This window comes from Solea solea, chromosome 13, assembly GCF_958295425.1.
Source record: "Solea solea chromosome 13, fSolSol10.1, whole genome shotgun sequence".
NCBI lineage: Eukaryota > Metazoa > Chordata > Actinopteri > Pleuronectiformes > Soleidae > Solea > Solea solea.
This window is the reverse complement of record NC_081146.1, coordinates 6,685,714-6,697,284: the sequence shown is the minus strand read 5'-3', so window position 1 is coordinate 6,697,284 and position 11,571 is coordinate 6,685,714. Positions and strand designations below refer to the sequence as shown.

The 11,571-nt window shown below is 39.7% G+C and overlaps 3 protein-coding genes across 4 annotated transcripts in view; 1 reads left to right on the top strand and 2 right to left on the bottom strand.

Annotated features, from left to right (window-relative positions):
* The window catches only part of si:ch211-149k23.9 (germ cell-specific gene 1-like protein), a 7,985-nt gene extending 2,575 nt beyond the window's left edge, over positions 1 to 5,410 (bottom strand). Inside the window, 4 exon segments of the mRNA XM_058648191.1 lie at positions 21 to 85; positions 563 to 745; positions 2,894 to 4,009; positions 4,175 to 5,410. Coding sequence (XP_058504174.1) covers positions 21 to 85; positions 563 to 745; positions 2,894 to 3,089 — 444 coding nt within the window. The 5' untranslated portion in view covers positions 3,090 to 4,009; positions 4,175 to 5,410.
* A 138-nt stretch (positions 5,411 to 5,548) lies between these two features.
* atg12 (ATG12 autophagy related 12 homolog (S. cerevisiae)) lies at positions 5,549 to 8,715 on the bottom strand. The gene is made up of 4 exons (XM_058648190.1): positions 8,587 to 8,715; positions 7,168 to 7,304; positions 6,940 to 7,002; positions 5,549 to 5,712 (listed from the first exon to the last, which is right to left on the bottom strand). Exons 1-4 carry the CDS (start codon positions 8,678 to 8,680, stop codon positions 5,653 to 5,655), a joined length of 354 nt encoding a protein of 117 aa, XP_058504173.1. The 5' UTR covers positions 8,681 to 8,715; the 3' UTR covers positions 5,549 to 5,652.
* A 44-nt stretch (positions 8,716 to 8,759) lies between these two features.
* On the top strand, positions 8,760 to 11,529 carry isoc2 (isochorismatase domain containing 2). Of its 2 annotated transcripts, none has more exons than XM_058648186.1 (7): positions 8,760 to 8,845; positions 9,029 to 9,108; positions 9,609 to 9,733; positions 9,845 to 10,057; positions 10,211 to 10,281; positions 10,405 to 10,522; positions 11,391 to 11,529. In XM_058648186.1, coding segments are annotated over exons 2-7 (594 nt in total). In that variant the 5' UTR covers positions 8,760 to 8,845; positions 9,029 to 9,107; the 3' UTR covers positions 11,457 to 11,529. The 2 variants fall into 2 exon arrangements, with proteins under 2 accessions (XP_058504169.1, XP_058504170.1); XM_058648187.1 differs by lacking the exon at positions 8,760 to 8,845 and adding an exon at positions 8,886 to 8,906.
* The last annotated feature ends 42 nt before the right edge of the window (positions 11,530 to 11,571 follow it).

Genomic DNA, 11,571 nt, shown 5'->3' with positions numbered 1-11,571 from the left:
CAGTTGAAAAAATATCATACAGTGATACACAGCTCACCTTGTGTGTCCCCGGGGGTTAACTCTATAAAGCTGCGACATATCTCTCCTGTCAAGAACATTTACAAAAATAATTTTTAAGATGGAAACAATAGCTGTTGGCTAAAACTTAAAGGTTTAACATTTCGTAGGGTTTGTTGGCAGAAATTGAATGTACCGTGATGCCCATAAGCATGTTTGCATAACTGTATAATCACTTAAATATAAAACTAGTTTGGATTTTTGCAGAGGGTTGTGTGTGTGAGCCTGTGTTTCATGTTAGAAGCAGAGGGTTGAACTACACAAATGATGAAAAAGGACATCCTTTTTGTTATGTGAAGGCCACCGTAGTTTCCTAAAACGCTTGAGAAAGGTAGAGGTGAAGGAGAGTCCTCCGTTCATAACAAGCTCCAGGCTCACCATTACAAATCACTAATAAAGACATAAACATCCCTCAAAGGTTACTGTACTAATACTGTAACCAGCTTCAGGTGAACAAGAATGAGATTTCTTCATGTATGAGAAAATGAATGCTGTGAGGACTCACCATCGTTGTGTTTCTCACAGCTTTCCCAGAAGCCAGTGTGGAAGTATCTGAAAGCAAACTTGTCCTCGCCCGTCTCCCAGATGTAGTGCACTGCGTTGGCCATTTGCCTCTGTCTGATCTTGGCCAGTTCATCTCTCCTGGCTGGAGACAGTGTGCGGTTGAAGGGGTTCTGAGTGGGACTCTCTGCGTGACCACACGAGAGGATGACACTGAGGAGAACATTTTATATTTTGCACTTCTTTATAACAGTTATGGATAAAGGAGTAATTGTCTCAGGTGCAACTCAAAATGCATTGACCAAATGACCAAAGACCTGCAGCTCTAACTCTTAAGACATACAGCAAACAGACTCACACTAAATTCTATGAACCTATCCAGACTTGCAAACACAAAACAAACGGGATCTTCCTGCTCTGAGATACCAACACTAGCAACTGACGCATTCTGAGGAAAATTACACAGAGATACAAGCATGTGCAGACAAGCAGATACAAAAACACCAAACCATAATTACACTTCTAGTTCACAAAGAGTTTAAAAGGTTTGTGGAGTGTTTTCCTATTGCAAACAAAGGGCAAGGCACTGATGGATACACAGTTCCTATGCAGGAACGTGTTGATGAAGCTGTAGATCAAGACAAAAGTATACTCTAATGAGCGCGGGAGACAAAATAGTCCAATCTCCTAATCACACCCTGGCCTTAAACATAACATGCCTTGGTGTTTTACAACCACATGCCGCTTTGACATCAATTGCAGATGTGTTTGTGCAAATAGGTATGCCAGTCTATGAAGTCTATGTCTTTATGGAGCAGGAGCTGGTAAACTGTGTGGATTTAACATGTCTGTTGATGCAGGTAAAGCTCCTCAATCCATAAATACACTTTTAGGAGCCACCCTCACACCCCACAGATTAATACTAAGCCATAATTAAATCCATGGTCACACTGAGATTTGGACAAAAAGAGATTAAAAAGCATCAAAAGGTGAGGACAATCATCAGTTTGGGGAGAAGCTTGTTAGCTTATCTAGTAAGATTACTTTTCGGTCTAGTTTAGGTCAAATACTGCTAAATTGACAAGAATGAAAGACCTCAGGTTCAAGAGTCAAAGTCCATTAAAGCAGCATTTTTAAAGACCAACGATAAAATAAACAAAAAACAGAACAAAAATGCAATAGAAATGTAAGAAAATATGCACACTTTGTACATGCATGGATACATTGTATGAACTACTATTCAATACTGCAGACAAGTGAACATTGTGAAATTCTCCATCTGTTTTACATGACTAAGTACTTCCACTGATCAGCCACATGACAGCATTCAAAAATGAAAGTAGCTGAAGTGAATCTCTGAATCTGTGTTTGTTATGTCACCTCATGGTAACGGTAACTTATTTTCAGACATACATAAACGATACAAATACCTCACGCCACATTGCTGTGCTGTTGTGTTGAGCTGACTGTAAATTAAATTACAGTTGTGTTGCCTAAAGCTTTTTGAATGTCCGTGAACACTGAACACTGACAATAACAACTTGTTTAACATCTGTGAACATGTTGCAACAGAGTTTGGGGATTAGTCACCAGGCATCTTCCCCACTCATCATACAAATACTTTTCATCCAGTACACAGTCGCTGTATTCACTTATTCTTCTGTGACAGTTAGAGAAACTTGGCTTTGTCTTCTTTACCTTTTTACGTCAACTCAAAGCTTAATGTTCGGAAAGTTCAGTGGGGACATAACTAACTCCATTTAGTGTTCCCATTTTAATTGAATACTTTTAATTCCAAGGTTAAATATGGTACATCATTTATGCAACAGTTACTGTAGTACAGTATACAGGTGCATACATACTGGTAACTTTGCAAACATATGATTTCAGTCCTCTATGCTGATTCATCTTAACTACTATAAATGTAATTCAGTACTTTTACATTGTGGTATTGCTGAGAATGCAAATAATTAAAACTAAACGTGGCCGTGCCTGTTTTGGCCTGGTAGAGATCAGCAAATTAAATATACTGTCATCTTTTAAGTAACTTTTAAAAACTCACCATTTTGGATTTGCTTATTACTGATTATAATGTTTAAACTGATCGTTTTATTCATTTTTATTGCTGCTTATTGTCTTCTCTCAATTGCATTGCCAAGTGCTTCGGAACTTGTATTGAAAAGTGCAATATAAAGAAAGGTTTTTACTAACATTATTGTGTAGAATTTGTGTGCATGCATTTGCATCTAAAGGCAAAAATATCAATCTCAATTTTAGTTTGGTTTTATTAAAATAAATAATGATGAGATGACAGTGTGACACACAGCATCAGTACCTGTGGTGTAAGGCTCGCTGTTGTTCTGACCACAGTTCTTCATTTTGACAGGGGACAGACAGAGAGGCTTGACCACCTTGTGGATGCCCTCACACCAGTAGGAGGTGCAGAGAGCCAGGATGGAGAGGGCCAGAGCCAGAGTGGTCAAGGTCAAAGAGAGCAGGGAGCGGGAGCGACGGGACATTTGCTCCAGCATGGCCACGCGAGAGACGGGGGGAGGCAGGGGGGGTGGTTAGAGAGAGTCAGAGGAGGGGGAGAAAAAAGAGAAAACGAGGCAGAGAGAGCAGAAGGTGGAGGAGAGTGCACGTGGAAATAAGACAAACAGGACGGACAGCGTAAATAGTCACGGATTGAGCCAAGGGGGGAAGGAAGGACAGATGCTTTGGGCTTGTTTTAAATGGAAAAGCACAGATAAATGTGATGTAACAGCACGGAGAGAAGATCACAAAACAAAAAGATGCTGTGAAGTCACAACGAGGAACGAAGAGAGCGGGAGGGTGGTGAGCAGGCTAAGATGCTCTTAAGTTGATACACGTGGGAGAGGACAGATGGAACAATAAAAAATGAGCATCAGAGGATTTAGATAGTCAGTAGTTCACAGTAGGAAAGACATGACGGATGTGAGGATGTAACAGTATGCTGCACAAACAGCTTTGATGTGACATCCTGCTATTGATCTCTGGGACAAATGATGTGGCCATTATCATTTCACTAACGATGACTACAATGACCTCAACACTTGCAGACCCTTCTGTGGGTAAATATTTAACCAGCCGGACTACTACTGAAAAAGCATGACATCATTTATAAATACCACGCCTTATCATTAAAAACTGTGTATGTGAAGAAGAGGTAGAGGACATCCTTAAACAAGTCAAATGTAACCGTCGAATGGAGCAAAGACAAAAACCAAATTGTCAAAATGCTGCCATTTACTTTTCTTGAGTGTTTCTAGAATTTTTAAGAGCCATGATTGTGACCAAGGTCTTATTAGTTTTACACTTGTTATTATGGTGTTATAAAAGAATATGTGCTGCCCTGTGTCTCAGGCTACTGGCTCCCTGCTTCACACTCAGGCCTGACCCTGCTTCTCATCGTCAACTCCACGGCTGGACCCTAAGTAGAAGACAAGACAGAGGGTAGAGGCAAAAGCAAGAGATTACTTTTTTTGATGAAATTATGGATAAACCACCGATCTAAATGAAATTTTTGCAACTAATCCCTGATAATCTACTTTAATCTGTTTGTGTGAGGTGTATTTGGTGTGAAGTGCACTCTGACCATGTCAGTTGTATCCCTCAGTCACTCATGCACTGTCAGCCCACAGTCCTGGAAACACAGGGAAATACATGTGTACAACTTGTAAAAAACAATTACTGATGCTGTAACACTCCAGGTTTTAACTGCAACAACTTGACAGTTACTGAGTTGCTTCTAGTTTATTTTTGTAGGTACAGTAAAAGCACATGGACAATATCTGTCATGTAAAAATTAAATAAAAACATTATTCTTCAGTCTGGGTTACACAGCCAGAAAGATAACTTATTATTGACCCATTATTTTACAATAAAGTGTGGACTAGTACTGACAAGATTCTAGCAACAGCAAGCAATTCACACATATTTTTCAAGAAACTATGAAAATGTCATTTTTCATCTAGAACTGAATCCCAACATAAACAATTATATTATCAGGGTTTTTTTCCATCTACAGTTTTTTCAAATTATGGAGGTATTTAACCAACATTCAGTAGTGAAATGTGTCAAAGCTGTTTATTATATAAGTTTATAAATCTCCTGCAATGAAATCTCTAACCGTCTTATGCATTCATCACGTATGGAAATGGGAACCGTTTGTAGCAAATGATTCCCTTTAAGATGAGTGATCAAAGCAGTTGTTTAAGTCTTATAGTTGCCTGATTTTAGCTGTTTACATTAAAATAATGAGTGACAAGAACCTACCAAATACCGCTGTCCTACTCCAGGTCAAAGACCTACCACGGTAAAGAAAAACCTTGCACTTCTTGCAGTCCTCTGAGCCTTCAATCCTCTGTTATCTCTGCCTCGGTCAAAAGCCCTTAATCAAAAAGCTCCTTAAGTACTAGATTTTAGTTGCTCCATCTTGAACAGATTCTCCGTGTCACTGGCCTCATCATCTTTTCCCTCTGTATGTGTCACCAGTTTTCCTCCTCCAGGAAGAGCATCTCTGACCCGTTCCTCTTCAGCTGCACTTGTCTTTAATCCTCGTGGCCAGCGGTAGGATGGAGATGTAACAAAGACTGATGGAGCAACTCAGTGTTTGTCTCCTCACCACTCTACTGTCATTTCTGTCTTTCTTGGGAATTTATGTCACAAACCCATCCTGAATCGTGTAATCCCTCTAAGTCCATGTGATACTGTAGTGCCCCCTCACATTCTCACATCTGCCCCTTTTTGAGGTAATGCCCAAAACTTTTATGTTAACAACACTACAACTTTGTTTTTCAGTTCATATCTAATTATTTTACAGAGAGTGGATGAAACGGTGAGCCGGCACGTCATATAAGCACCTCTGCTCGTGCTTTCCCTCTAATCAGCATCTGCTCTGTGCAAAGCTACATCCCGTACCCACAAATAAACTGTGCCAAATGTGACGGCCAAAATAAAAGTGGCGAGGTTTACACGGTTAGAATAATTTATTTACAATATGTATGTACATAAACGCTGGCAGGAAAAAAAAATGAAGCAAAGGTAAGAAAATATTGTCATATAAAAAGGCGTTTAACCCCAGGCTTGAGATTTACAGTAATGTAGGACCAGCTTTCCATCACTGCCAAAACACTGAAAGACAAAGACACAAAGACATCAAATTAAATATCATATAATAACAGTCACAGGAGTTACAAAATTACTTAATATCAGATAAGAACTGTCTGAATTAGTAATGCCTAGAATACTTAATTAGACCAGATGTGTCCTCTAATGAGAGCAGAGGGACGATCAAATGTCCACTGTGAATTCTGGACCTTAATCAGTGGACCATGACTTCTGCTTCTGTCACAAATAATTGCCCCCTCTGCTGGTTAAAGCACCACATGACCCATCATTCACTACCAAAGGCTGGAGTCCTTTCTAATATTTTGTTATATCCACATGGTAAAGTTCACAGTTCAAATGCTGTGGTTACATATTCTATATATCTTCTCAGGTAAGGCCTGACAAGGTCCACATTCATTAGTAGTTAATGTATGTATCCTATAAAAGAGAATAACCTTATGTCTGACGAGCACTCTTGGATAGTTTGAATGTAAATGTAGAAGATCAATATGTTTAAGTTTAGTCTGGAATCAATTCATTCATTCTTTAAATATGGATGACTATGTGGAAACATGGTTTATTTCATTTGCCCAACAAACTAAATTCTCATAGAGTGATTCTGCAGTGGGCCACACGGTGATGTAGTGGTTAGCACTCTCGCCTTGCAGCGAGAAGACCCGGGTTCGAGCCCCGGTTGGAACAAGGGCCTATCTGCATGGAGTTTGCATGTTCTCCCCGTGTGTGCGTGGGTTCTCTCCGGGTTCTCCGGCTTCCTCCCACAGTCCAAAAACATGCAATGTGGGGATTAGGTATATTGGACACTCTAAATTGACCATAGGAGTGAGTGTGAGAGTGAATGGTTGTTTGTCTCTATGTGTGTGGCCCTGCGATGGACTGGCGAACTGTCCAGGGTGTACCCCGCCTATCGCCCGATGTAGCTGAGATTGGCACAGCACCCCCCGCGACCCTCTGGCAGAGGATAAAGCGGTAGATGATGACTGACTGACTGACTGACTCTGCAGTTAAAATACTTAAGGTTACATACAATGTTGATAAGGTATTAAAGAATTAACTTCCAGTGAAACCACTGAAAACTACAGTGAATAAGTTTTCAGTGGATTTCATAATGAGGAATATAAATCATCATAACGTACTGTGTCTAACGTATGATTCAGCAACTATCATTTCAAGTACACTTTAGGGAAAATAAGCTCACAATCATGTTTAAAGATTAAAGTATGTACGACTTACATCAAATAAGAGTCCTACTTCTTGATCCGGTGACGGCGCAAAAGCCTGGTTAACATAGATGAACTGAACAGAAATACAACATGAAATTAAAAAAAAGAAAGAAAAAAACAAGATGCAGTTACATGTAATTAAGGCTTGAGAGAGTTGATACAAGGAAGTTCCAGTTTCCAGTTCAAGTCATTTTTTTCATTCTCAACAAAAGTCAGTAAACAAACACATATATCTTACCAGTTGTTCATTGGCATCAAGCTTGAGGAAACGAGAGATGAACTGAGCCAGGGCCTGAACCGTCCTGCTCCTTTCTACTGACCACTTCTTTGTTTTCATTATAGGAGTGTCTCCCACTGCCTTCAACAGAACATCAACTGCAAAATAGAGGAGGAAATCCAAATGAAATTGCTGCCATCATCCAAATTCACACAAATCTGTACTTAAACTACAGAGGGATTTTCTTGAGAAGTCTTTGTCAAATCCTTGGATCATAAAGTCTGTACCACAATTGAAACAAGAACTATGAGGGCAAGCAGACCACAACACTACATCAAAATGATGTGCCTTTATAATAGGTAGTTCAAGATAAAAAAAACAAAAAAAGTGCCTTGCAATCTTCCCAAGTTTGAGGGGGATTTAGGGTGAATTTTGCAGGAAATATAGTTTAAAAACATTTCTTTTCCCACTAGCCTCGCAGCACCCAGACAGATGCTGACTTTTTTGCAGAAATAGGATGGAAGGGGATGAAACTGAGGAAATGAAAGGACAAGAGGAACTGGGATAAAGAAGCTTGAACTGTGATTAGAAAACAACTTCTCAACTGGGATATAAATAACTTTATTGTTAAGACTGAGATCGTTTCACATCGTGCGGCTCTTTAACTGCACTTGGGTGAGAAAATGTTAACATTAACATTCCTCACTGTTCCGAACTGTACTACACACGACACTCCCTGCACCAGATTTTTTAAAAACATTTTTTACTGGGTTTTTATTAGTATTTAATGCCTTTATATTTATTTTCGATTTGTGGATTTTAACAATTTAGTAGATTAGTGGAGCTGCTGAAATGATAATTCACAACATATTACAGTTAAATAAGTCTAATAACATGTGTTATTTGAAGCTATGACTGCTCTTTCTTGTCTGCTTCAAAATAAACTGCAGTGAGTTATGTTTATTGAATGCTTATATTGTTTATAAATATAAATATTTCTAGTGGTTCTTGAGTTAACTCATCTTAAAGGCCAAAGCGTGATATGTAAACATTTTCAGCAACCTGACAGTGAAGCAGTTTTAAACTAGCGTAGCAAAAACACATTTTCCTCAGGTGCAACACTTACTTTGTAAACACGTCTAAGGTTGTTGTTAAATGAGGACAGACGCTGTTTTTCCATATCAATGTGTATAAGAGGAAAAAATACAGCGATTGCCTTCATAAACATTATTAGCATTAGCATTAGCTATGCTCAAAACCGGTAGTCGTACATGTGAACACTATGAAAGTTGATTGGTTGACATGAAACCAAACAGCCACGCTATTGGCCAGTATGTCTGCCACTGGTTGCCAACGTCATAAGCCCTAGGTTGTTTCCTTGTACACCAGCAACAGTCTCCGTAAACGGGTAATTAATGTAGATAATTAACGCTTTCTCACTCTTTTTCTTCTCTTCATTATTCGCCTGCTCGTCTGCCGGTGGCCGTGACTCTTCTTTCAGCGGTTCCGTTGGAGACTCTGCGCTGTCAGACATCTTCAGGCGAACACTTCTGGTTAGCTTATGGTCCCGAGGTGACTGACTGAGAAATCAACCCTGCTATTGGTTTAGAGAAGCGTCAATCTCAAAGACACGCAATCCTATTGGTCAATGGGTCCGAAGGGACGGCCCTTGAACGTGGTCCTCCTTGCGACAAGCTAGGTTAGTTGTTTTGACTTTGGAATTGTTCTATGTCGAAGATGTTTCAAGACGTTTTTCAAATGTTGGTAGCACATGATACATATAATAATGTCGGGATTTTGTCCAATATTAAATGCGCTTTCATCTTGTCCTTTAGAGTTTGTTCTAAAAAAGTCACATTTCTGCTGGTTTCCCATTACAGAGGAGGCGTCACATGGACATAGTACTGTAACCTGACAGGTGAACTTTCTACTCGTCTCATTTGGACAGTTCATGCAACAGCAGTAAGTCACCTTTATCATGTGAAGTTACAGTTGTTCTCTCTCATGTGTTCGCGACAGTATTCTGGTCGCATTGTTAACAACAGATTCAAGCACCATGGAAGAATTATGTTTTACAGGGAAGAAAATCTACTGTCTCCCTGTGTAAACACTGAATGCAACACTGTTCAGTCTTCCACCATTTTGTAAATAATGGCTGCATCTCCACTGGAGAATGTTTAATTTTCCTATGCATTTGTATTGTTCGTTGTCATATATTACAGTTCTTTGTTCTCAGGTCTTACTTGTAATTAACTGAATCTTAATAAAACTGTCTGACTAAATAAAGTAAATTATTGCCAGGTCATTTGTATGTATAAAAGTCAGTGCTTGTTTCTCAGTGTTCTTCTGTGCTATAATGGTGTTCAGTGGTATGTCCTCCTTGATTGAAGTTCTTTGTCTTTCATTCTTTCCTTAAACCATCCTCTTAACACATGTTCTTTTGTCTGTCCTTGCTGTTGCAGTGGCGAGCGTTGGCAGACTTTCCACTAAGGATGCAGTTCTTTTCCTGTGTGACATGCAGGAGAAGTTCAGACCCAACATCTTCCAGTTCACCAACATTGTCGGCAATGCAGCCAGATTGCTCCAGGTTGGCGACACTAACCTTTAGACAGTAGTATCAGAGAATTGTAAAAACAAATTAAGTGTTTGTTATTTGAACAGAGTGGATTAAATCTGCCTACTCTCCTCCTGCTCACAGGCCAGTCGTGTTCTGGGCATCCCTCAAATCTTGACAGAGCAGTACCCTAAAGGTTTGGGTCCCACGGTGCCAGAGTTGGGAGCAGGTGATCTGAAGGCTTACTCTAAAACTTCATTCACCATGATGATCGAGGAGGTGGAGAAGGAGCTGCACGCCCTTGGAAATCCCAAACAGGCTATTCTTTGTGGAATAGAGGCACACGCCTGTATTGCAGTAAGACCACATATTTGTGACGATTAGCTGCTGAAAATGACACCATTTCCTTCTTCTGGTTGATAAAAGACAGCAACAGTACAACAAAAGCTTCCATGGTTGTAGTTAATGAATGTTGATTTTAGTGGAAACACGGCTCTGTCTTTTTCTCAGTGCACAACCTTTGACTTGATTGAAAGGGGAGTAGAGGTCCATATTGTGGCTGACGCTGTCTCATCCAGAAGGTATCAGTGCTGTGTTTTTGTCATCACTTACTGTGCTGTTTTTCATCTTTGTTATAAACAGCAGATGAATGAATGAATGAACTGTGACTGGGTGGCTGTAACCTTTTGTGTCTCCCTCCACAGCCAGACAGACCGTTTATTTGCTCTGTCGCGACTGAAGCAGAGCGGGGCTTACCTCACCACCACAGAGGCGGTAATGCTGCAGTTAGTCCAAGATGCCAAGCACCCCAACTTCAAGGAGGTGCTGACCACTTTTTTGCACTCATGGATGGCTTTTATTTGTTTCGAAGTGTCATAAATATATGCATGACTATATATATCGAGGGAAACAAATTAGACATGTCCATAGACAATGCTCAAAGTCCAGTGTGTAAGAATAAGGGACATCTAATAGTGAGACTGCAACAAAATGAGGACTCCTTTTTCCAAGCATGTCAGGGAACTATGGTGGCCCCTGACATACCTGTAAGGACGTTGTCCTCAACAAGCTTACTATTCTATTTTCTTTTGTAGTAAGTGACGTCTTAGGTCAGTAGTCATGTAAGATAGTGAGCTGTTTTTTCCGTAGTAAGCTTCAGCATGCATGCTCTCATTGTTTACTGTTTGGGCTGATATACTGTACAGTAGAACCATGGTGGTGCATGATTGTGTACATGTATGTATAAAAGGCTTATTCTAGGGCTACAAAAATCGAACTATTTTCATTTTGAAGATATTTTATGTAACGTTTATGCTTTAAACTATCTAAAAACGACAAGACTAATGCTATTTATGTTTTTATGTAGTGTACTTAGGTTAGCCAAAACATTTACAACTCTCTTTAAATCCATAGCAATGTGCATTTTGATTCAATATAACAGACTTTTTAATTTGAATGACATCATCTGCTTTACCCATCTCTGACTTGTGGTGAAGACAATAATTCCCATGATCCCATGCCGCCTCCCTGTGTCATCAAACTGTGTTATTATGTTGATTGAAATGCAAACATTAGATAGTTTGCATTCAAAGCAATTATATATTTGCCAAAATTGATTTAATTCTGCTTAAACTGCCCATCAAAGTAATGAAAGTGACTAATATATATATATGTTTACCTTCATTGGCAGATCCAGAAGCTACTGGCCCATCCATCCCCAGACACCAACCTCCTTGCCTTCTTCAGCACTCTGTAGGCAGATCATTCTGTTTCATAAACACCGATCAGGATCTAACATTTGTTCAATAAAGAGCTGCTGCTAACTTGAATTTGTCCTGCTGTGTTTTTGTCTGCACGTCTAAGAATCATGT

Excerpts from the sequence above, each read along its gene's own strand:
- atg12 (XM_058648190.1), bottom strand. The coding sequence starts at position 8,680 with ATGTCTGACAGCGCAGAGTCTCCAACGGAACCGCTGAAAGAAGAGTCA. Across the intron at positions 7,305-8,586 it reads TAATGAAGAGAAGAAAAAGA|TTGATGTTCTGTTGAAGGCA; the intron begins GTGAGAAAGCGT and ends TCTATTTTGCAG. Across the intron at positions 5,713-6,939 it reads AAGTAGGACTCTTATTTGAT|TGTTTTGGCAGTGATGGAAA; the intron begins GTAAGTCGTACA and ends TTTGTCTTTCAG.
- isoc2 (XM_058648186.1), top strand. Across the intron at positions 10,058-10,210 it reads AGGCACACGCCTGTATTGCA|TGCACAACCTTTGACTTGAT; the intron begins GTAAGACCACAT and ends TCTTTTTCTCAG. Across the intron at positions 10,523-11,390 it reads AGCACCCCAACTTCAAGGAG|ATCCAGAAGCTACTGGCCCA; the intron begins GTGCTGACCACT and ends CTTCATTGGCAG.